This window comes from Dipodomys merriami, unplaced genomic scaffold (assembly GCF_024711535.1).
Source record: "Dipodomys merriami isolate MVZ:Mamm:240054 unplaced genomic scaffold, mDipMer1.0.p SCAF_19, whole genome shotgun sequence".
NCBI classification, from domain to species: Eukaryota; Metazoa; Chordata; class Mammalia; order Rodentia; family Heteromyidae; genus Dipodomys; species Dipodomys merriami.
In genome coordinates this window covers 15,813,565-15,839,278 of record NW_027203270.1, presented here as the reverse complement: position 1 = coordinate 15,839,278, position 25,714 = coordinate 15,813,565, and the positions used below count along the sequence as shown (strand labels likewise).

General features: G+C 42.9%; 1 protein-coding gene across 2 annotated transcripts in view; it reads left to right on the top strand.

Moving 5' to 3' along the window:
• Positions 1-24,421, top strand: part of Smyd4 (SET and MYND domain containing 4) — a 53,508-nt gene extending 29,087 nt beyond the window's left edge. For both annotated transcript variants that reach the window (XM_070027475.1, XM_070027474.1), the window contains exons 5-11: positions 377-1,538; positions 11,969-12,151; positions 12,546-12,709; positions 16,135-16,267; positions 17,878-17,994; positions 18,174-18,297; positions 21,212-24,421. In XM_070027475.1, the coding sequence (XP_069883576.1) occupies positions 377-1,538; positions 11,969-12,151; positions 12,546-12,709; positions 16,135-16,267; positions 17,878-17,994; positions 18,174-18,297; positions 21,212-21,365 (2,037 nt within the window). In that variant the 3' untranslated portion in view covers positions 21,366-24,421. The remainder of the gene's footprint in view (positions 1-376; positions 1,539-11,968; positions 12,152-12,545; positions 12,710-16,134; positions 16,268-17,877; positions 17,995-18,173; positions 18,298-21,211) is intronic.
• Positions 24,422-25,714: the final 1,293 nt, after the last annotated feature.

Sequence of the window (25,714 nt, the reverse complement as noted above, 5' to 3'; positions counted from 1 at the left end):
CTGTTAATTGGAGATAAAGAGGTTTATGGGCTTTCCTGCCCAGACTGGTTTCAAACCTCAGTCCTCAGATCTCAGCCTTCTGAGTACAGGTCTGAGCCACTGGTGCCTGGCTATCTTGGTTATTTTCAAGATAGAGCATTTCTTTATACCCTGGCTGGCCTAGACTGTAATCTTCCTATTTGTGCTTCCTCTTGTTGCTGTAATGACGCACAAACTATCACACACAGCCATTTGATCCTAGCCTTGAATCACAGTCTTTTGATTTCTACCTCCCAAATAGCTAACATTGTAAATTTGAGCCACTGTGCTTGGCTTCCTTTTGAAGTATTTTCAATAGGAATCAATGATCACCTTGGAATTTCCTTTCTGTTTTCAGACTTGTCTTGAAGACATCATCAGAGCACAGACTCATGGATATCCAGAAAGACTACAACCTAAAATGATGCTGCGAAAGACAGAATGCCTAGTGACCCTGGGACGACTTCAGGAGGCAAGCCAGACCATCAGTGATCTTGAAAGGAATTTCTCTGCCAAACCAATCAAGGAAGCTTCTCCCTGTCAAATTCTGCAGAAAAACGTCCATTATCTGAAAATGAAATTAAAAGAAAAGAAGAATCTCCTAGAAATGGTCCCAGCAGCTCTCACCAAAGCCTTTGAGGATATAAGTCTGAAGGAAGAGAACAAACAAATTTCCGGTGCCTCGTCATCTGTCGGCTTATGTTCAGACCCTTTAAAAGGTCGCTATCTGGTAGCCACAAAAGACATTTTCCCAGGAGAGCTCCTGGTGAAGGAGAATGCTTTTGTGAGTGTCCTTAACCCAGGAGAAATGCTACCACTGCATCACAGCCTACAGAGCAACTGGGGTACTAGAATTACCAATGGAGACCTCTACTGTCATGGATGCTTGAAGCACACCTTGGCCACAGTGCCCTGCAATGGCTGCAGTTATGCCAGATATTGCAGTCAGGAGTGCATGCAGCAGGCCTGGGAATACTACCATAGCACAGAGTGTGCTCTAGGGGGACTGCTTCTCACTCTGGGTGTCTTCTGCCATGTTGCCCTGAGATTGACTCTTTTGGCTAGATTTGAAGATGTTGACAACGTGGTAAGGAAGCTTTGTGATGAGATTAGTAACAAGGATCTCTGTTCGCCTGAAAACCAGACACTGGACAAGCCACACAATTATAGCCAATCGGAGTGCGAGGAAAAATATAGACAAGTTGAAAACCCAATCCCCGGATGCAGTATTGATGGGAAGTATGAACATAATTACAATGCTGTCTTCAACCTTTTGCCCCATACTGAAAACCATAGTCCAGAGCACAAATTCCTCTGTGCTCTCAGTATCTCTATACTGTGCAGACAGCTCAAAGCCACCAACTTGCAGGCCGTCACCCCAGACCTGCCATCCTCCAGGTCCAAAGCAGCAATGATCCCTGGGTTGTGTGCAGACCAGAATATTTGGGGAGTGGCCATGCTGCGGCACATGTTACAGCTGCAGTGCAATGCTCAGGCCATCACTGCCATCCAGCAGACAGGTAAGAGAGAAACCTGTCTTTGCCTAACAATAGAGTTTTATATGTGGCTGGTGTTGGCAGAAAAAGAACCAGAAAGGAAAACAGTAGCATTCCAACAATCTGTGATATAGGGAAAACACATGTGTTTTAGATAATTATTATGTCATTAAGAAGCTCTGTGACCTGTAAGTCTTTCACTTCATTTTGCCTCAGTTATCTCATCTGTAAATGCATAGTTCCAGCTCACTTAACTTTTTTTTTCTTTTTTTTCTACTTTTATTGAAACTCAGGCTCTGTCCCTTAGCTTTTTTGCCCAGGGCTGGTGCACTACTTCTTGAGCCACAGCTCCACTTCTAGCTTTTTATTGGTTAACTAGGGATAAGGGTCTCACGAACTTTCCTACCTAGGTGTCTTTGACCCTGGATCCTCAGATCTTAGCCTTCTGAATAGCTAGGATTAGAGGAATGATCCACCAGCTTCCACTTAACTCTCTCACTTAACTTTATAGTTGTGTTTGTAAAAATTCTTTAAAAAATGAGCCAGGTGCCAGTGGCTCAAACCTATAATCCTAGCAACTCAGGAGGCTGAGGATCCAGGTTTGAAGCCAGCCTGGACAGACATAATCATGAGATTCTTATCTCCAATAAACTGCTGAAAAGCTGGAAGTAGGGGCTAGTGTGTGGCTTAGTGGTAAAGTGCTTGCCTAGCAAGCATGAGGCCCTGGATTCAATTCCTCATACACAGAAAAATCCAGAAGTGGCACTGTGGCTCAAGTAGTAGAATGCTAGCCTTGAGCAAAAGATGCTCAGGGACAGTGAGCGAGCCCTAAGTTCAAGCCCTACACACACACACACACACACTTAAAAAATGAATACTACTGACTTTGACTTTGGTTTTTTGGGTGTGTGGGTGTGCACACATGTGTGCATGTATGTGTGTACACTTCTGTACAGCAACCCTAGAGCTTAAACTCAGGACCTAGGAGCTGACCTTCAGCTTTGTTGTTGGTGGTGGTATTATTGTTCAAGGCTAGCACTTTACCAGTTGAGGCACAGTTCCACTTCCAGCTTTTTTTGGTGATTAATTGGAGATAAGAGACTGAGAAAGCCGGGCGCTGGTGACTCACACCTCTGAGGATCCCGGTTCAAAGCCAGCCCAGGGAGGAAAGTCCAGAAACTTTTTTTTTTTGGGGGGGGGGTCCAATCATGGGGCCTGAACTCTGGGCCTGGGCACTGTCCCTCAGCTCTTCAGCTCAAGGCTAGCGCTCTACCACTTGAGCCACAGCACCTCTTCCGGCTTTTTTCTTTTTGCTTATGTGGTGCTGAGGAATCGAACCCAGAGCCTCATGCATGCAAGGCAAGCACTCTACCACTGAGCCACCTTCCCAGCCCTCCAGAGACTCTTATCACCAATAAATCACCAGAAAACCAGAAGTGGTGCTGTAGCTCAAATGGTAGATCACTAGCCTTGAGCTGAAGAGCTGAGAGACAGCGCCCAGGCCCAGAGTTCAAGCCCCATGACCAACAACAAAAAAAAAGAGAGACTCAGAGACTTTCCTGCCCAGACTGGCTTTGAACCACAATCCTCAGATTTCAGCCTCTTGAGTAGCTAGGATTACAAGCATGAGCCACTTTTGCCCAGTTTGAGATTTTTTTTCTTAATTAGAAAGGAAAACACCCAATTAAATAGCAATAGCAAGTTTTTAATAAAAATACATGCATATGAATGCAGGAAACGCTAATTGTTTTCTCCTTAGGAAGGGCAGAAATAGTCATAGAAGACTAGAAAGAATAGGGTTTATGGTTGAGTAAGGCATCCTATACTTAAAACTCACTCAGCTGCTCTCTGAATGTTCTCTTTCTAATTGACAGGTTTTCCCCACTCTTTCTTACTTTTTAAGAGGAGTCCTTCCCAGCACTGTTTTCACAATGTACTATATCTATGTATTGGCCACCATTCATATGCTCTATCTTTAGATGTGGTGGCCAGGCATTCAAAGAGCTACCTCTGTGTACAAATCAGCCAGCTCAGTTTCCTGAACTGGGTTCTAAAATCAAAATGCCTTTTGATTCTACCAGTTTATTATACTTTTCCTAATTTCTCTAGTTAATGCTATTGAAAGGGAGCATACTAGGTGATAGCTAAACCTAGGATTTATGAACTGATTAATTTTCAATGTCGCTACCTGAACCAAACAAACTTAGCTCTTCAGATATGTCACTTAATGCTAGAATTTATCAGTCTTTCTATGCACTTTTTATGTTTAATCTTAATTCAGCTGCCAAGTTCTATGGCATATTAGGTGTCTCACTGGAGATGTGTTTGGACATGACTGACTCTTCTTCCTGAAGCATATGAGATATCCACAAACATCACAGCCAGGTCCCACTCTTCTCCTGAATCACATTTCAAGTTATTCTGTTTTCGTCTCTGACTTCTTTTCCTTCTTTGAGCCATTTCTCCCAGTAGAAGCAAAAATAGCAGAAAGCTCAATGGTGATTAATTCTGAAAGCAACAATATGAATGATTACTACTTCTTTGGACTTTTCTGTTTTTAAAATTAAGAACACAATTCACACACAGTGATATTATTATACTAGTAAATTTTGAAATGGGTTATATGTCCTACCATCATTCTAAGGAAAAAATTATTATTATTATTATTATTATTTTATTGTTGGTTGTGAGGCTTGAACTCAGGGCCTGGGCACTGCCCCTGAGCCTCTTTGTGCTCAAGGTTAGCATTCTACCACTTGAGCCACAGTGCCACTGCCAGTTTTTGATTAGTTTATTGGGGATAAGACTCTCTTGGGGAGTTTTCTGCCCAGGCTGGCTTCGAACCCCAGTCCTCAAATCTCAGCCTCCTGAGTAGCTAGGATTACAAGCGTGAGTCATCAGCACCCAGCAAAACTTTCTTATAAAATAGCTTATGGCTAGAGAGGAATAAGAGAGAGCAGTAGTGCAAGTGAATTTGACCAAAGTATGTTATATACGTATATGCAAATAATGCAGTAAAACCTCTTTGTGCAATTAATATATGCTAATGAAAAAAACTAGCTCATAGAACAAAAGACAGACAATGAAAATAAGTCTGTAATAGTAAAAATAAGTGGTCTAAATTCACCTATTAAAGGAATTCTTCAGAGCTGATTACAGTATCTTGTGCCTCTAATCCCACCTACTCAGGACAGAGATTAGAGGACTGGGGTTCAAGGATAGCTGAGGCAAAAAGCATGAGATCTTATCAGAAAAATAACCTAAAACTAAAAGATTTAAGGGTAGAGGGGCTGGGAAGGTGGCTCAGTGGTAGAGCGCTTGCCTTGCATGCCTGAGGCCCTGGGTTCGATACCTCAGCACCACATAAGCAAAAAGAAAAAAGCCGGAAGTGGTGCTGTGGCTCAAGTGGTAGAGCGCTAGCCTTGAGCTGAAGAGCTGAGGGACAGCACCAGGCCCAGAGTTCAGGCCCCACAACCGGACCCCCCAAAAAAAAAATATATATATGTGTGTATATATATATATATATATGCATATATATGTGTGTGTGTGTGTGTATATATATATATATATATATATATATATATATAAGGGTAGAGCACCTGCCTTGCAAGCCAAGGTCTTGAACTCAAACCCCAGTTCTGCGCCCTGCAAAAAAAAAAGGTGTCGGCCTGGGAAGGTGGCTCAGTGGTAGAGTGCTTGCCTTGCATGCATGAGGCCCTGGGTTCAATTCCCCAGTATCACATAAACAGAAAAAGCCAGAAGTAGCACTATGGCTCAAGTGGTAGAGCGCTAGCCTTGAGCTGAAGAGCTGAGGGACAGCGCCCAGGCCCAGAATTCAAGCCCCACGACCAACCCTGTCTCCCCCAACACACACAAAAAAAGGTGTCTTAGAATAGGTCAAAAAATTAAGATCTTAACTGTATTACATTTACAAAATGACTCATTAGCAAAATAACATAAGATTTGGGGCAAGACATATCAGGAACCATAAGTAAAGTATTGGTATTAATGTGAAACAACAGAACCCAAGGTAAGATCTTGCAAATGTAATTTAAAATGGATTTTATGCTAGGCACTGGTGGCTCACACCTATAATCCTAGCTATTCAGGAGGCTAATATCTGAGGATCATAATTCAAAGCCAACTGGGACAGGAAAGGCCATGAGACTTATGTCCAACTAACCACCAGAAAACCAGAAGTGGCACTGTGGCTCTAAGTGGTAGAGCACTAGCTTGAGCAAAAAAGCTCCAGGACAGCACCCAGGCCCTGAGTTCAAGCCCCACGACCGACAAATAAATAAAATTCCTTTTATGAAGGAGACTTTACACACTGAAATACATTATCAGCCCTGACTCTCAGAAACATAGAGATTGAATCTATAAAACAAAACCAGTTAAGTATGCAGGGAGGAGCTTGGCAAAAACTCCATTGTGTGAAAATTTAATATAACTCTGACTTTGATCAAGTACATGAAATATCTAAAAACTAAGACAACATAATAAGCTGGATTTTTGGTAGATATCTCCATCTATCAAAGCTTGTATCTACAGATTGGAAGTCACAAACACTTTCTGTACAGGGTCAGATAGGAACTAATGGAGGTTTTGCAGGCCATACAGGCTCTGTTGCATTTATTCAGCTCTGCCACAAGTCATGGACAATTCACCATTGAGCAAGTATAGCTGAGCTTCAGTGAATCTTTACTGAAATTTAACTTTTTGTAATTTGTGTGTTTGTATGTGTCCTGGGCTTAAACTCAGGGACTGGGTGCCATCCCTGAGTTTTTGTGCTCAAGGCCTGAGCTCTACTACTTGAGCCGTAACTTCACTTCTAGCTTTTTTTTTTTTTTTTTTTTTTGGTGGTGGTGGTGGTTAACTGGAGATCAGAGTCTAATGGATTTTCAGGCCCAGGCTAGCTTTGAAACGCAAATCAGATCTCAGCTTCCTGAATAACTAGAATTATAGGTGTGAGCCACTGGCAACTAAATTTTTGTAATTTTTCACATGTGAGAATTACTCTTTTGGGTTATCTATAACCCTGCAAAGAATAAAAATATTCTTAGGGCTGGGCGTCAGTGGCTTATACCTCTAATCCTAGCTACTCAGCAGTCTGAGATCTGAGGATCGTGGTTTAAAGTCAACCTATGCAGAAAATTCTGTGAGACGGCTGGGAAGGTGGCTCAGTGGTAGGGCGCTTGCCTTGCATGCCTGAGGCCCTGGGTTCAACTCCTCAGCACCACATAAGCAAAAAGAAAAAAGCCGGAAGTGGTACTGTGGCTCAAGTGGTAGAGCGCTAGCCTTGAGCTGAAGAGCTGAGGGACAGCGCCCAGGCCCAGAGTTCAGGCCCCACGACCGGGACCCCCCCCAAAAAAAAAAAAAAAAAGAAAAAGAAAATTCTGTGAGACTCTTAGCTCAAATAAACTACTCAGAAAAAGCCCAAAGTGGTGCTCTGGCTCAAGTGGCAGAGTGCTAGCCTGGAGCACAAAGAGCCTCAGGAACAGCACCCTGTCCCTGAGTTCAAGCTCCAGGACTGGCTAAATAAATAAATAAATAAATAACTGCAGCTAAATAGGCTGGAGGTTTGATTCAAGCCTGCCTCACAAGCCCTCTACCTGAGTTCCAACTCAAATAATTGTTTTGAAATGGTCAAAAATTAAACCATAAAACATTCAGATAAATGTAAGTAAAATTTATGTAATCTTGGAATGGATAGGCTTCTTAAAGTACATAATAACAAATTTAGGCAATTAAAAGATTGCTAGGACTGAAAATACAGCTCAGTGGTAAAGTGCTTGCCTACTGGCCCTGGGTTTGATCCCCAGTACTATGAAGAAATAAGCCAGGCCTGGTAGTACATGCTTATAATCCCAGCTTTCAGGAGGCTGAAGCAGGAGGATAGCAAGTTTGAGGCTAGCCTGACTAAATAACAAGACACTTGTCTCAAAAGGAAAAAAAAATTTCTATATATAAACCTAAAAAGGGGCTGAGAAGGTGGCTCAGTGGCAGAGTGCTTGCCCTTGCATACATGAGGCCCTGGATTCGATTCCTCAGCACCACATAAGCAGAAAAAGCTGAAAGTGGTGCTGTGGCTAAAGCAGTAGAATGCTAGCCTTGAGCTGAAGAGCTGAGGGACAGCACCCAGACCCAGAGTTCAGGCCCCACAACTGACAAAAAATAAGTAAATAAAATACACCAAAAAGTTACACCAGCCTGCTAGGATTACAAATGACTGTCATTGTGTCTGTAATTTAATTTTTTCCTATCACGTATGCCTTTTGTAATTTTAATTCATTTTTAATGATAAAAAATTATACAAATGCTGAGAACATCTTTGTGGGAACATTTTTAAGGTACTTGATGTGTATTGCAAAACTGCCCTCCAGGTACATTGTAGCAGTTACGTGCTGCCAGTACTGTTCACTTTCATTTTTGGACTCAATCTAATTTAGTTTTAGTCCGCTCACATTTGTAATCTTGTTAGATCCCTTTTTTATTATTTCTTGGGGTTCCAACACTTCCCAGTTTAGTGTTCTCATTGAATTTCATTAGCAGCTGTTTCATTAGTAGTACAGAAGAAGGATTAAAGCGTTAACTAGGATAGACTTTGATGGAAACCTATGAAAATGTATGTTATTATCTTTGCATAAATCCCTTTTAATCAGAGCTCTTCAGAAACCCTTCTCTGATGCCCATCTCCACTGATAGGACAGGCTTCAGGTGACCTTCAGGACCTTGGAACAGGCGTGTGTGCTTCTCTCAGAGGGAACAGCACACCCAAGTTGTATCTGACTTCGTGTTGTAACTAAGCTTAGTAAGGTTTTGAGCAGCTTCAGATCAATCCACTGCCCTTTGCTTTTGCTCCTCAACAACCTTCTGTTTGGGTCTCTGGTAACTTGACACGTACACAGATTTTTCATTTTGCCAAATATGTACTAGAATGAGTATATTCTGGAATGATTTTTAATGCATCTTTTTTCCCCTCCTTAAATCCTCTTTTAAATGCACTGGAAATATTATCAAGGTATACTCTTGATAAAGAATCATTCCCTCTTTTTTCTATACAAAATGTCACATATTAAATTTGGTTTATAATATACATAGATATTATTTCTTTCTATTATCTTTGCTAATAGATGACTAATGCAAAATATTGAGTAATTTTTTTAAAATCAATACTTAATTTGTTAGAAATAATTAGAGACATTCAACTCTGACACAAATATCCCACTCAGTTCCTGGGCCTACTTCTGTTAGAGGATGATCTATAAATAATTCACGAAGCTGACATTACTCACTGTGTTGCAATCATTTTTTTTCTGGGAAAATTTTAGCAACTGTTCTAATACAGATTGCCAATGATCAGTAGTTGAGAATGCAAGTCAACTTTTAATTATGGAGAGAGGCTGATTATTCAGATGACAAATTGTTCGGGCCCCACTCTGCTCTTTCCTGCTGCCTACCTTTTAGCATTTCACTGCTCATTAGCACGTATTGCAGAAGGTAGACATTGGACAAGCAGGAGAAAAGCAGCAGAGGAGATGGAAATCAGTTAAGCACTTAGGAGAAGCTCTGATGAAAAGATTTTAATACAGTTTGTAGAATTATTGACTAAAATTGAATCATTTGGATTCTTTGTGAATTATGTTTACTTACTTTATTCTTGTTTTATTTTACTCCATAGCAACAGATAATAGAATTGTCTGTAAAGAGACAATGTAATTTCTACATTTAATTTTTCCTTTAGAGAACGTTTTTCACTTGATAGTTCATGATATTTTCTTTATTCATTACATTTCTATCTAGGCTGCTTATTTCTTTGGTAAATGATTTGTTGAGATTCCTGGCATATGTACGGTGATAACACAATTACTTGACAGTTCTCCAGTTTTCTAGAAAACCAAATGTTTCCCTTTAAGTATCTTTTGCATTTCAACCAATTTGTTGAAAACATGCTTTTTCTAATACCTAAACCAAGGCTATTAACCATAACTTAAGTCTTTCTCAATGGCCAAAGTTATCTATACCATCATACACTCCTGGGATATGTATGGCTATTATAAAAACCTATTCATGCTGGTCACCAGTGGCTCACACCTGTAATCCTAGCAACTCAGGAGGCTGAGATCTGAGGATTGCAGTTCAAAGCCAGCCCAGGCAGGAAAGTCCATGACACTCGTATCTCCAATCAACCACCTGAAAACTGGAAGTGGCATTGTGGCTCAAGTGGTAGAGTGCTTATCTTGAGCAGAAATGCTCAAGGACAGCACCTAGGCCCAGAGTTCAAGCCCCACAACCAACAACAACAAAAAAAACCCACAATACCTGTTCACTTATGTTGTCCCTTTAGAAGCCTTTGGCTCGGTGGAATGTAGTAAAACTACACTTATGAGTTCTGTGTCCCTTCTCCAATCTGTCACCTCTTTTGTTTGTTTCCAGAAAAACCTGCCTCTTAGATTCTCCCCATATCAATTCTCTCCTTTTGGATTTTTGCAACCGAAGGAACAGCATAATCAAATCAACACTGTGTCTAGAATACAAGCAAAAAGTCTGGTGGGTTTGGGATATTAAGAGCTTCTTCCCTCACCTCCCCAGTCCATATACTAATGGCTTGGCCCCCATCCTTTTGGGAAATGGTATAATCTTTGGGAGGTAGGGCCTCATAGAAAGAAGTTAGGTCACTTAGGGGCATGTCCTTGAAGGACATATTGGGGACCCTGACCCCTTTCCTGTCTCTCCTTTGTGTGAGTGTGTGTGTGTGTGTGTGTCTGTGTGTCTGTGTGTCTGTGTGTGTGTCTGTGTGTGTGTGTGTCTGTGTGTGTGTCTGTGTGTGTGTGTGTCTGTGTGTGTGTGTGTCTGTGTGTGTGTCTGTGTGTGTGTATGTCTGTGTACCAGTCCTGGGGCTTGAACTCAGAGCCTGAGATGCTGTCCCTCAACTCTTTTGCTCAAGACTAGTGCTCTACCACTTGAGCCACAGTGCCACTTCCAGCTTTTTCTGAACAGTTTATTGGAGATAAGAGTCTCATGGACTTTTCTGGCTACAAACCACAACCGTCAAATCTCAGCCTCCTAAGTAGCAAAGATTGAGCTACTGGAACCCAGCGCCTTTTTCTCTTTTTGCTTAGTCACCATGAGGTAAGCAGCCTCCTCTGCCACACACTCTTACCATGTCCTGTGCCATGTCCTATGCCACCACAGGCCCAACTTACCATGGGCTGGAACCTCCAAAATGGAACAAAAAAAATGCCCTTTTTCTCTTCTCACTCTCTCCTCACTCTTACTTTTGAGACAGGGTCTTGCACTGAAGTTCAGCTGGCCTATAATTCCTTGTAGCCTGGGTTGGCTTTAAATTTGCAATCTCTTTGCCTCAGACTCCTGAGTTCTAGAAATTGAGATAAGACCAGCTTACCATTCCTATTTCTAAGTAATTGGGTTGTTTTTGCTTTTTTCAGATATCTAAACCTTGACCAATACATTGGCTTGTACATGAGTACAAAGAAGTCTATATGAACCTAAGTACATGAGCTTGGCACTAACAATTCTTGTTACAGCTATTCACTTTTTAAAAAAAATTTTGGTCAGTCATGGGGCTTGAACTCAGGACCTGGGTGCTGTCCCTGAGCTTTTTGCTCAAGGTTAGTGCTCTACCACTTTGAGCCACAGCTCCACTTCTGGTTTTTTGGTGGTTAATTGGAGATAAGAGTCTCACAGCTTTTCCTGCTCCAACTGAATTCAAACCATTATCCTCAGATCTCAGCCTCCTGAGTAGCTAGGATTACAGGCATGAACCACTCTGTCTGGCTTCATTTGCTTTTAACTGTGCTGCAAAGATTGTTTGGAACATGAGACTAACTTACATAAAGCTAGTACAGAGTGCTTTGGTGAGAATTACTGCTGACTGGTTTCCCATAAAGGAGGGACAAAGGGTAAAATAAAGCAGTATGCATAATGAATATTCATTTTATATATATTTGTAGGCACAAAAAGTCTATAAAGTCTATAAAGTCTAGTATAATAACTGGCCACTTGTTCTTTTAATGAACCAGAGACCAGTTAAAAGCACTTGTCTTTGGGAAATGGTCTCAACAGGTACTCTGGCTTCTGTGTCTTTGTGAACAGTATGAAACAGTCTAGAAATCTCCATGCTGATAATCCCTTTTTGATTATTTTTTAATAAATTCTAATTTAGGGATTTTAGTTTTTTTGGCTATGGCATAGGGACATAACAATTAAGTTTTAGGATTCCAGTGGGTTTTTCATGCGTTCCTTCACTTTGTTTCCTGGGGACCAAAGTTTGTCATGACTCATGTTCCATCCAATTTAGATTGGATCCGGCTGTGGAGCAATGACTCAGATGGGCTTCAGGCCCAGCTGCTTGGCTCATCTTCTGAGGAAAGGATGGCGAGGTCAGCACTGATGGCCTGATGCATTTTTCCTCTTCCCTCTTGTGCTTTCAGGATCTAAAGAGAGCTTCGTTACCAGCAGCAAGCAGGTACGCCTTGCCACAGGCATCTTCCCTGTTGTCAGTCTACTGAACCACTCCTGCAGCCCCAACACCAGCCTGTCCTTCGCTGGCACTGTCGTCACCATTCGGGCAACACAGCAGATTGGAAAAGGGCAAGAGATTCTCCACTGCTATGGTGAGCCAAGCTTCCTTACCACTGGCCTGCCCTTTTCCAGCCAAAAATAACAAGCTGGATAGGAATGAGCAAGTCATCAGGCAGATGCTTCCATCTGTCCAGTTTCCTGGAAGAGGCAATGTATCTTTAGACCCAAATCATAGTAGGAAGCCCTGTGGTGGACAGGCTATTGTGTCTTTCACTACTTAATCCCTATGCACTATCTCAACAGCTCAGCTTCTTTTCTCCCTGTTCCAACAACTTTGAAAACTATTTGAGAATCCAAATCCCCCAATGTAAAGTAAAACTTTGCTGCTGCGTGATGAATCACCCAGCCCCTTGGCTGAGCTGCAGACTTGTGAATAGTCTTTAACTCTCTTGCTTTAAGAAGTAGCTGGAGTTGATCTCTCTGCAGGGCCTCATGAGAGCCGGATGAGTATTGCTGAAAGGCAACAGAAGCTGAAGTCTCAGTACTTCTTTGACTGCAGCTGTCCAGCTTGTCACACTGAGGAGCTCAGAACAGCTGTGGGGCCCAGGTGGGAAGCCTTCTGTTGTAACAGTTGCAGAGCGCTTATGAAGGTAAATTTCTCTTCTCCCTTCTCTCAGTCTACTCTTCCCAGAGGACAGTGATCCTTCCTGAAAGTCATCAGTCTTTAGAAGAAAGCTATTAGGGGCTTGTAGGTGCTGAACACAGTTTACATTTCCATGTTGTAAACCATCCCCACATATTGGTTGTCTCTCTAAAGGAATGACAGGGTTAAGGTTAGATTTAGTGATGTGTCTCTTGCATGTGACATAAAATGCCACCTAAACTGATTCAAGGAAGGAAATAAAAAGGAATTAGATATTCATTTGCTCAAATAAGTCATTAAAAAGTTTCATGCTAGGGGGGCTGGGAATGTGGTTTAGTGGTAGAGTGCTTGCCTTGCGTTTATGAAGCCCTGGGTTCAATTCCTCAGTACCACATACGCAGAAAAAGCCAGAAGTAGTGCTGTGGCTCAAGTGGTAGAGTGTTAGCCTTGAGCCCAGAGAATCTCAGGGACAGGGGCTGGGAAGGTGGCTCAGTGGTAGAGCGCATGCCTTGCATGCCAGAGGCCCTGGGTTCGATTCCTCAGCACCACATAAGCAAAAAGAAAAAAGCCGGAAGTGGCACTGTGGCTCAAGTGGTAGAGCGCTAGCCTTGAGCTGAAGAGCTGAGGGACAGCGCCCAGGCCCAGAGTTCAGGCCCCATGAACGGACCCAAAAAAAAAAAAAAGAATCTCAGGGACAGTGCCTAGGCCCTGAGTTCAAGCCCCAGGACTGGTTAAAAAAAAAAAAAGTTTTATGCTGGGGCCTGGTGACACATGTCTATAATCCCAGTACTCAGGAAGCAGAGGCAAGAGAATATTAAGTTTGAGACCAGCTTGTCTCAAAAAAATATTTTTTTTAAGGGTAGAGTTGCTTCAGATACAGCTTGGCACCAGTACACAGGTGGCTCCTGCCTATAATCCTAGCTACTCAGGAGACTGAGCTCTGGAGAACCACCAATTAAAACCAGCTAAGCAAAAATGTCTATCTATAAGACTCCATCTCCAATCAACCAGCAAAAAGGCTGGACTAAAAGTGTGGCTCAAGTGGTAAAGCACCAGCCAAGCAAGCAAACAAGCCCCAAGTGAAAGCACAAAGCCCTGAGTTTAAACCCTGGTACTAGTCCCCACCACCATTCCCCACACACACAAACACACACACAAAGATAACATCTTTGATCCAAGGGCTCAGGAATGTCACCTAGAACCCATTTTTGCATGTCTCAGCTCCATTCCTGCTGTGCTACCCATCCTCACATACTTCCCTGACAGGGTGGTACTGTACACAGTGGCTGCCAGCAGCTTAACTTCCTGATCCTCCCTGCCCAGGGGAATAAAAAACATGTGGCATTCCAACAGCAGTTGGGACAAAAGTCTTATGCATCACTGACCCAGTGACTGTTGCTAGAGAAAATGGAGTTTTCCTCCATTTTGAACCAGAGGGAAACCCCACACCTGAGCTCTCTCAGCTTCAGGGCATTGACAGAAGGAGGCTGAGGGGGCACCCTTAAGAGAAGTTGGTTTGTTATGCCAAGTGATGGCACAGATACCAACATCTGCAATGCACCCATGCCCACCTGCTCTGTCATAGGCTCCATGCTCTTCTGAGGGTACTGTAAGTAAAAGGCAGAGCTGGTTGTACAGGGAAGCTAAAGTGGTAAACCCTGGGTAAAATGTGAAACGGCCTCACCTAACCCCTTATGTATTGGTTTTCTTTTTTTTTCCTGGTAATTTTCTATTTTTTTCTTTTTTCTTGTTTTAATAGCAAGACTAGTATTTGAACTCAGGGTCTTGAACTCGCTAGGCTGACTGTAACTCACTTGTGCCACACTTCCAGCCTTGTATTGGTTTTCATTCTTTTTTTTCTTTTCTTTTTTGGTGTCAATATTGGGGTTTCAACTAAGTGCCTGGGTGCTGACCTTAGCTTTTTTTCATTTGCTTTATTTCACTTTTTCACTCTACCACTTGAGCCATAGCTCCACTTCCAGCTTTTTGGTGACAAGTTGTAGATAAGAGTCTCACAAACTTGGGCTGGGAAGGTGGCTCAGTGGTAGAGTGCTTACCTCACATTCATGAGGCCATGGGTTTGATTCCTCAGCACCACAAAAACAGAAAAAGCCAGAAGTGGCGCTGTGGCTCAAGTGGTAGAGAGCTAGCCTTGAGCTGAGGAGCTGAGGGACAGCACCCAGGCCCAGAGTTCAAGATCCACTACCAACAACAACAACAACAAAGTCTCACAAACTTTCCTGCCCAGACTGGCTCAGAACCTCAATCCGCAGATCTCAGCAACCTGAGTAGCTAGGATTACAGGCAGAAGCCACCACTGGCGCCCAGCTTTGTATTATAGCTTTTCTTATAGCTCTGTGTGTGTGTGTGTGTGTGTGTGTGAGAGAGAGAGAGAGAGAGAGAGAGAGAGAGAGAGAGAGAGAGAGAGAGAGAGAGAGAGGTGGGGGAGAGAGGTGGGGGAGAGAGGGAGAGAGAATCTGTCCTGGGGCTTGAACTCAGGACCTGGGAGCTATCCTTGAGATTTTTTTTGCTCAAGGCTGGTGCTCTATCTACCACTCGAGCCACTGCTCCACTTCTGGCTTTTTTTTTTTTTTGGTGGTTAACTGGAGAAAAGAATCTCATGGAATTTCTTGTCCAGACTGGCTTTGAACCATGATCCTCAGAGCTCAGCCTCCTGAGTAGCTAGGATTATAGGCATTAGTCATCAGCACCTGTCTTCTTACAGCTTTTTTTTTTTTAATAACCACTATTCAAACACTTTTTTTTTTTTTTTGTTCGTTCGTGGGGCCTGGGCACTGTCCCTGCGCTCTTCAGCTCAAGGCGAGCACTCTACCCTTGAGCTACAGCACCGCTTCCTTTTATAACCACTAGAAATGTGTTTGCTACCAAAAGGCAAAGAGAGATTAAAAGAGGGGCTGTCAAGATGGAAAGAAATTGTAAACGCTATCAGTTCTGTTTCAAAAAATTAAATCTCAGGATGGAATCAGTTAGTGCTTTCATTAGAATTACTGGTTTTAGACAAAATTCAGTCCATCTTATATCATAATATATTATTGCAAGAACTTTTTTTCCATAGCTGGGCACCAGTGACTCATGCCTGTAATCCTAGTTACTCAGGAAGCTAACATCTAAGGATCTGGTTCAAAGCCAGCCTGGACAGGAAAGTCTAAGAGCCTCTTAACTCCAGTTAACCAGAAGTGGTGCTGTTATGGCTCAAAGTGGTGGAGCCCTAGCCTTGAGAGAGAGGAAAAAAAAAAAAAAAAAAAGCTTAGGGACAGTGCCTAGGCCCTAAATTCAATCCCTATGGCCGACCAAAAAAAAACTCTTTTTCCCCTCCCCAATAGAGTCAGTACTCCCATAATTTGAGCATGTATAATGTTAATAACTGAACTGAGTGTGACTTAGGAGTAAAGACAGAACTGACTTCCACAGGGAAATGCTGTACTGAGCTGTGGCACCAGATCTTGTACAGAATCCATCAGTAGGGACCATCTGCTCTCTCGGTTACAGCAACTACAACAGCAGGTTGAGATGGCCCAGAAGCTTCTCAGAAATGGTAAACTAGGTGAGACTGACTCCATCCTTGGTCCTCCAGCCCTTTCCCTTTTATATGTATTCTCATAGCACTTTGTATCAAGAAAACTCAGGAATAAAGAATTGTATTGAAATATCCCTGTAGCAGCCACAAGGTGGCTATATTGGCCAGTAAGAACAAACAAACCCTAGCTAGCAGTCCTTGTATAAAATGATAAATGATTGAAGCTGTTTACTTATGCTTCAGATAACAAGCTCTGGTATCCCTGATGACTGGAGGCTTATATCTGACTTCCATGACTGACTGACTGACTGACTAACTTCCTTCCTTCCTTCCTTCCTTCCCTCCTTCCTTCCTTTTGTGCTGGTCCTGGGGCTTGAACTCAGGGCCTGGACTCTGTCCCTGAGCTCTTTCTTTGTGCTCAAGGCTAACACTCTAGCACTTGAACCATAACGCCACTTCCCGCCTTTTCTGTTTTTACGGTGCTGAAGAATCGAACCCAGGGCTTCATTCATGCTAGGCAAGCACTCTACCACTAAGCCACATTCCCAGCCCACTTCCATGACTTTCTAGGAAGGTGATCCTCAGAGTCAGTCTTTGCTAGAAAGTGGTAAAGCATGCGCCAAGTGGAGATAAGAATCCTACTCAGTGCAATCCACTGGCAGAGCACTTCCCTAATATGCATGAAGCTTTAAGTTCAATGTCTAGCACTGAAAGAGGACTCCCCATTACTTTTTTTTTTTTTTTTTTGCCAGTCCTGGGCCTTGAATTCAGGGCCTGAGCTCTATCCTTGAGCCTCTCTATGTTCAAGGCTAGAGCTCTACCACTTGAGCCACATGGCCACTTCCAGCTTTTTCTGTTTATGTGGTACTGAGGAATGGAATACAGGACTGCATGCTAGGCAAGCACTCGACCACTAAGCCACATTCCCAGCCCTCTTCATTACTTTTGAAGATTAGAACTTGACCAAGAAAGAATTTAATTACTCTACTTTATAAAAGTGATCTTTAGCCTATACTTCATAGGCAAAAGAAATGACCATGAGTGGACTATAGGGTTGGTTATATTGGAGAGTGGATGTTGGGAACCCAGAGTAAATGGGGAACACTGGCTAACTCCAAGACATGGACACGAGGTTTTCTTTGTTGTTGTTGTTTTTAATGAACTATGTGATTTTTTGTTTCTTTTGTATGTTCTTCCTCTTACGATATATCCCCTGTTATCACTGTATTTGATTTTGGTACCCTGGTATTATATATACATTTATTTGAATTAGGGAAGGGAAGGGGAACAACAGAATGGTGAGACAAAGGACAAAGGGGGAAACCAATGCAACAGTGATATACTCAAGATCATATGTTGGAAATGATCTGTATGACTTGGAGGGGAGTTCGGGGGAGGAAAAGTAGGAGAAAAATGAGGGAAGGAATAACAAGTTTGACAAGAAATGTACTTATAACCTTACTTATATAACTGTAACCCTGTGTACATCATCTTGACAATAAAAAAAATGGGGAGCACTGGAACACTGTGGGCCCATGGAGACATTGAATGCCTAGCTGATGCAGACTTGATACTTGTCTTCTCATTTCCAAGCTGAGGTTTGTGTATAAGAAGCATTTTTTCCTTTCAATCAATAGAGCAAGCCATCCAGCAGTTGTTAGTGTACCAGCAAGATGCCAAGAGCTTCCTGTGGACAGAGCACACCATGGTGGGGAAGATTGAGGATAACTTGGCCCAGGCTTATGCTGCCTTAGGTACGACACATGTTTTCATTTCCTGCCTTGTACGTTTTTTCACAATACTCACCATTCCTCGCTCTCTCAGTATTCAAATAGATGCTGCTCTCCCTTCCATTGAGCTTTCTTCACCCTGAGAATTCATCCACAGTTTACTGTGGTTCTTTTCTACAATAAGATTCTTTTTTTTCTCTTAGGGGACTGGCAAAAGTCAGCTGCCCATCTACAGAAGAGTCTCCAAGTGGTTGAGGCCCGCTATGGGCCAACCAGTGTTGAAGTGGGCCATGAGCTCTTCAAACTGGCTCAAGTCTTGTTCAATGGGTAAGTCTTAACCTTTTGCTAGCACTTTGCCAGGGCACATACTGTTCTGTTTCTTACTAAGAGCTTCAGTGTATGTAGCACTTTTTTCCTATAGTGCTTTTGAAGTATGTTGAAACTTGTTTATTTCCTCTTTAGGACAGATCCTTGCTTTCAGTTTTCTGACAAACTTAAAGGTTTAGAATTTCCTCCTTAGAGATATGAGGGAAGCTCTTAGCTCTGAAGAGTTTCCCCAGGGAGGCCTGGCTGGGCAGCCCTGCCCTTCTACCAGTGTAGCATTCCCTCTCATTCCTCCCTGATTAATCATACCTCTCTTGGCCCTTGATTGTCTTATTTCCAGCACCTTCTACTCCAGGCTCTTGATCTTTTTCCTAATTTACATCCTATGCATTTTAAAGAAATTGTTTTCAACCAGGACTGATTTCTGCCTCAGATAGCATCTGACACTGACTGGAGACTTTTTTTGTAATCTGGTCTTGGAGCTTGAACTCAGGACCTGGGCACCGTCTCTGAACTTCTTTGCTCAAGGTTAGCACTTTACCTCTTGAACCACAGCTTTATTTCCTGCTTTTAGTAGTTAATTAGAAATAAGTCTAATGGACTTTCCTGCCTAGGCTAGCTTCAAACCTCAATCCTCAGATCTCAGCTTCTGAGTAGTAGGATTACAGGCATGAGCCACTGGCACCTGGCTAGACATTTTTATTGTTATGACAGTTGGGGGGGGGGAGAAGGAGGGGAATGCAGCTTACTAGCATCTAGTGGGTAGAGGCTAAGGTATTCTAAACCTCCTGTAGTGTGCAAGTCACCCCTAACAGCACAGTCATCAGCTCAAGATGTGAGTTGTTCAGAAACTAAAAGTTAAAAGAGACAGACAGTCAAGGTAGTACATGCCTTTAATCCCAGCACTCTAGAGACTGAGGTAGAATTACATGTTCCGGACTAGCCTCGGCTACATAGCAAAACCCTGTCTAAAATGAAGCTTAAAAGAGGGGCTTGAGGCATAGCTCATGGGCAGAGCAGTTGCCTAGCATGCTTAAAGTCCTAAGTTCCATCCTCATTACTGTACTAAAAAGTAAATAAACATAGCTGGAAATTGTAGGGTGCTTGCCTGACATGCATGAGGCCTGGGTTTGATCCCCAGCACCACTTTAAAATAAAAAAAGTAGATAAAGGTTAAAAAAAAAAGAGAGAAAGAAACTGAGCTTTTAGCTCAGTGGTAGAGTGTTTGCCTCACATGCATGAAGCCCTGGGTTTGATTCCTCAGCACCACATAAACAGAAAAGGCCAGAAGTGGCGCTGTGGCTCAAGTGGTAGAGCGCTAGACTTGAGCTGAAGAGCTCAGGGACAGTGCCCAGGCCCAGAGTTCAAGCCCCACGACCAACAAAAAGAAAGAAAGAAAGAAAGAAAGAAAGAAAGAAAGAAAGAAAGAAAGAAAGAAAGAAAGAAAGAAAGAAAGAAAGAAAGAAAGAAAGAAAGAAAGAAAGAAAGAAAGAAAGAAAGAAAGAAAGAAAGAAAGAAACCATTAAAAATTATAATAAGGCCGTGCGCTGGTGGCTCACGCCTGTAATCCTAGCTACTCTGGAGGCTGAGATCTGAGGATCGAGGTTCAAAGCCAGCCCGGGCAGGAAAGACTGAGACTTCTATCTCCAGTAAACCACCAGAAAACTGGAAGTGGGGCTGTAGCTCAAGTGGTAGAAGGCTCGCCTTGAGCTGAAGAGTTGAGGGACAGTACTCAGGCCCAGAGTTCAAGTGCCATGACCGACAAAAAAAAAAAAAAATTATAATAAGGAGCCAGCCAGGCACCAATGACTCATTCTGGTAATCATAGCTACTCAGGAGGGTAAGATCTGGAGGGCTAGCCAAGCAGGAAAGTTCACTAATCTCTATCTCCAAAATAGCTAGCCAAAATCAGAGCCGGAGGTATGTCCCAATTGGTAGAGGAAGCATGAGGCCCTAAGTTCAGACCCCAATACCACAGAAATGGAGTGTGCAGACAATTAATGAGCTGATCCTTACCACCCTTTTGCCATTTGGTGAACACTTACTTCAGTATTTCTGGATAGAGTGCCTCCAACCTCAATAGAACTGCCATTAGTGTACATTGGGTATAAGAAAGTGTTTGACGCCCAGGCCCAGAGTTCAAGCCCCACGACCGACAAAAAAAAAAAAAAAGAAAGAAAGTGTTTGAGTTGGGCATTGGTGGCTCATGCCTATAATCCTAGCTACTCAAGAGGCTGAGATCTGAGGATCCAAGTTTGAAGCCAGCCCAGACAGGAAAGGCTGTGAGAATCTTATCACCAATAAATATCCAGAAAAAGCCAGAAGTAGTGCTGTGGCTCAAGTGGTAGAGCACTAACCTTGAGCAAAAGAAGCACAGGGACAGAGCCCAGGCCCAGAGTTCAAGCCCCAGGACTGGAAAAAAGAAAAAGAAAATGTTTGGCTGGGATTGGTGACTCACACTTGTAAACCTAGCAAGGCTGAGATCTGAGGATCACAGTTGCTGCTAGCCCAGACAGGAAAGTCTTGAGACTCTTATCTCCAATTAATCACAAAAAAAAAAAAAAAAAAAAGGCTGACAGTTGAGCTGTGGCTCAAGTGATAAAGAACTAGCCTTGAGAGCAAAGGAGGTCAGGTACATCAGGAACATCAGGAACTCAGGTACAGGCCCTGAGTTCAAGCCCAGGACTAGCAAATATATATAACATATATTATACATATTATATATATATTTATAACATATAATTTATATATTATAATTATGATATACTAATGTAACTATAATAGTATTATACTTATATAATGATTTTATATATTATATAGCTTGTATTTAGCTTATATATAACATATGTACCTTATATATACTATATATATAGCTTAACCAGCAGTGAACTGACCTCTCTTGCCTCCCTTGGTTCAGGTTTGCAGTACCTGAGGCTCTGAATACCATACAGAAGGCAGAAAAGGTCCTCTTGGTGCACTTCGGCCCTCAGAGCAGTGAAATCAAGGAGCTCCAAGAAATGAGATCCTGTTTATTGGACTTGCCACCAGCCTTTGTGGGGCCTTCAGTATAGGATCCCCAAGGGATTCTGGCCACAGGAAAGGAGCCCTGGCGGATGAATTGAAAGGGTGGTCCTGCTGCTGAGCTGTCAGCTGAAAGACAGTTTGCCCAACAGCCCATCCTAGTGTGTTAAGGGCAGGGAAAACTGGAAAATATTACACCTGGAGAGAGACACTCACACATTCATGGACGTATCTTGAATAGCGAACAGCTCTTCAGAAAACTAGTACACAGAAAAGTCTTCCAACTAGAATCTGGAGAGGCCTGTTTCTTTAAAAAGATTGTAGTTAGCCAGGCATCAGTAGCTCACCCTATAATCCTAGCTACTTAGGAGGTTGAGATCTGAAGATCATGGTAAGAAGCTAACCTGGGCAGGAAAAGCCATGAGTTTGTTTGTTTGTTTGTTTTGGTCAGTCCTGGGGCTTGAACTCTGGGCTTGGGCGCTATCCCTGCACTGTTCAGCTCAAGGCGAGCCTTCTACCACTTGAGCCACAGCACCACTTCCAGTTTTCTACTGGTTTACTGGAGATCAGAATCTCACGGATTTTCCTGCCTGGGCTGGCTTTGAACTGAGATCCTCAAATCTCAGCCTCCTGAGTAGCTGGGATTACAGGTGTGAGTCACCTGCACCCAGCAAAAGCCATGAGATTCTTTTTTTTTTTTTTTTTTTTTTTTGTCGGTCGTGGGGGCTGAACTCTGGGCCTAGTGCTGTCCCTCAGCTCTTCAGCTCAAGGCAAGCACTCTACCACTTGAGCCACAGCACCACTTCCAGCTTTTTTCTGCTTATGTGGTACTGAGGAATCGAACCTAGGGCCTAATGCATGCAAGGCAAACACTCTACCACTGAGCGAACTTTCCAGCCAGCCATGAGAATCTTATCTCCAGTAAACTATCAGAAAACCCAGAAGTAGCTCTGTCACTCAATTGATCTGCAGGCAGCCTGAGGTTTGGGCCAGATTCCATCTCACTAAATGGTAAGAATCTGCTTTCCTGAAACAGTCCTGTGGTTTCTAATAGTAATGAAATGTTGCATACAGACTAGTAGGAACTCTTAGTAGTTGTATTGTAATTGAAAAATAATTATACAGTAAAAAATCTCTATGGCTCATTACCTCAAGAAACATGATTCCACTTGTTGTATCCAGCTTCCGCAAATCCTTCATTACTATAGTTTTGTATAGTATAGTATGTGTATGTAGTTTAGTGTAGTTTAGTATATTTTAGGATAGTTAGGAGTGTAGTTTGCAGATACAGAAATAAATATGGGGGGCTGGGAATGTGGCTTAGTGGTAGAGTACTTGCCTAGCATGTATGAGGCCTTGGGTTCAATTCCTCAGTACCACATAAATAAAATAAAATTTGGGGCTTGGAATGTGGCTTAGTGGTAGAGTGCTTGCCTAGCATGCATGAAGCCCTGGGTTCAATTCCTCAGTACCATGTAAACAGAAAAAGCTAGAAGTGATGCTATAGCTCAAGTGGTAGAGTGCTACCTTGAGCAAAAAGAAGCTCAAGGACAGTGTCCAGGCCCTGAGTCAAGCCCCAGGACTGGCAATACATACCTATCCATACATATCCATATATATATATATGGATATGTATGTGTGTATATATATATACATATATATATATATATATGGATATGTATGTATGTATATGCACTGAGTGAACCAGCCCCTGGTAGCTCATGTCTGTAATCCTAGCTTCTCAGGAGGCTGAGGTCTGAGGATCATGGTTAAAAGCCAGTTTGGGCAATAAAGTCCATGAGACTCTTATCTCCACTTAACCACTAGAAAACTAGAAGTGGCACTGTGGCTCAAAGTAATAGAGTGCTAGCCTTGAGCAAAAGAAGCTCAGGGGTAGCACCCAGGCCCTGAGTTCAAGCCCCAGGACAAACAAAATAATAATATGCTGAGTGATATACCACTGATGTAGCTTAGTGGTAAAGTGCATGAGTGTAAGGCCCTAGTTTGTATCCCCAGCATGTGCACATATATCCCAGATGCTCAAGGGCATGAATCTTGCTGCTAGTGGTTTTAAACTTGAGACAGAGGTAGACAAGAATGGTTGTTCCCTTCCACAGGCTATATAGCAATGATCCAGGAACTGTCTTTTGGAGGCTATGGGATTTTTCTGGGTCTGCACCGCTTTGCTGTATCACTACTGGTGGCCAGACACTGCAGAAGAGTTAGTGGGAATGGATGCCAGGTTCACACTGCCTTTGAGAGCTTGTCACCCTTCCGTGCCTAAAGTGGGCCTGTTGGTTGCCATGCCTTGCTGTCAAGAAATAAATAGCCTAGGAGATGACTGGCAGTAGCTTTTCAAGGAACACAGTATTTGGAATACAGTTAGTATTCAAATATTTGTTGAATGAAAAGTGGGTAGAATTTGGGTTATCCTCTAATAACTCATTGTTGCAAGGAGTGGTCAGTGTATATTTTGGTAGAACTTTTTCGGAAAGGAAAAAAGTCCTGCAGATAAATTAGATTCTCAAAAGTTTGACATGTTTCATGATTCTCAAAAAGGCTTATAGTTCATAAAAATAGTTCTAGTTTCTTTAAGAATATGCTAATCAGGTTCTATTTTATATGTACTTGCAAGCTTGCTTTATAAAATAAAGAACTGTATCCTAAAGTTACAAATTACTTCCCTTATCTGTCCATATGTTAACCTCTATTATCATGTAGTCTTAGCTTAACTATGGAATGCATTGAAACCAAGCTGGCTAATTTAAGAGCATGACCTATAACTTTGTTCTTACATACCCTCTGCCTCTGCTCTCACCAAAGGCCTATATAGACTTGGAGGTGGAGAACCAAAGAGGTGAGAGGTCTTTAGTTCATTCGGGTGACACCTCAAAAGAAAATAGTGGGATCTTGATCTCTTTTGCTTTGCTTCCCAGCTGTAAGGCATTCCTGCTATGAGGTTCTGTCTCACAACATTCCTAAAAGTAGCCATGTCAATTGATTATGGTTGGATCTAAAACTATGAGCCAAAAATAAATCCTTTTCTGCCAGGCATGGTTGGCATATGCCTGTAGTACCAGCTATGGAGCTAAGACAGGAGTATTTCTTCTTCATCTTCCTCCTCCTCCTCCCCCTCCCCCTCTCCCTCTCTCTCCTCCTCCCCTTCCCCCTCCTCCTCTTCCCCCTCCTCCTCAGCACTATTCCTGGACTTCATGCATGCTAGACAAGCACTCTACCACTAAGCCACATTCCCAGCCTGAGACAGGAGTATTTCTGTCTGAGGCCAGACAGGAAAAATTGCAAAACCCTATCAGAAAAATACACTTATGAGGCCAGGAGCTGGTGGTTCATGCCTGCAATCACAGCTACTCAGGGGGCTGAGATCTAAGGATAGTAGTTCAAAGCCAGCCCAGACAGAAAAGTCCGAAAGAGGGCTGGGAAGGTGGCTCAGTGGTAGAGTGCTTGCCTTGCATGCCTGAGGCCCTGGGTTCGATTCCTCAGCACCACATAAACAGAAAAAGCCGGAAGTGGTGCTGTGGCTCAAGCGGTAGAGCACTCGCCTTGAGCTGAAGAGCTGAGGGATAGCGCTTAGGCTCAGAGTTCAGGTCCACGACCGGCAAAAAAAAAAAAAAAAAAAGACAAGAAAAGTCCAAAAGATTCCTCAGTCTTCAATTAACAAGCCAAAACCAAAAGCTACAGGTGTGGCTCAAGTGGTATAGCACCAGCCTTTGAGTGAAAAAGCCAAATGAGCCAAGTACCAATGACTCACACCTGTAATCCTAACTACTCAGGAGGCTGAGATCTGAAGATGAAGGTTCAAAGCCATCCCAGATAGGAAAGTCTGAGGCTCTTATCTCCAATTAAGGACCAAAACAAAAAGCTGGAAGTAGAGCTGTGGCTCAAGTGGTTAAGAGCACTACCCTTGAACAACAAAGCTAAGGGATAGTACCCAGGCCCAGACTTCAAGCCTAGGGACTAACACACACACACACACACACACACACACACACACACACACACACACCACACACACACACAATTGAAAGCACAAATCCCTCAGTTCAAACTCAGTGCTGCCAGGCGCTGATGGCTCACACACACACACACACACACACACACACACACACACACACACACACACACACACACACACACACACACACACACACACACACACACACACACACACACACACAATTGAAAGCACAAATCCCTCAGTTCAAACTCAGTGCTGCCAGGCGCTGATGGCTCATGCCTGTAATCCTAGCTACTGAAGAGGCTGAGATCTGAGGATCACAGTTCAAAACCAGCCCGGGCAGGAAAATCCATGATATTCTTTATCTCCAGTTAACCACCAGAAAACTGGAACTGGCTTTGTGGCTTGTGGTAGAGTGCTTGC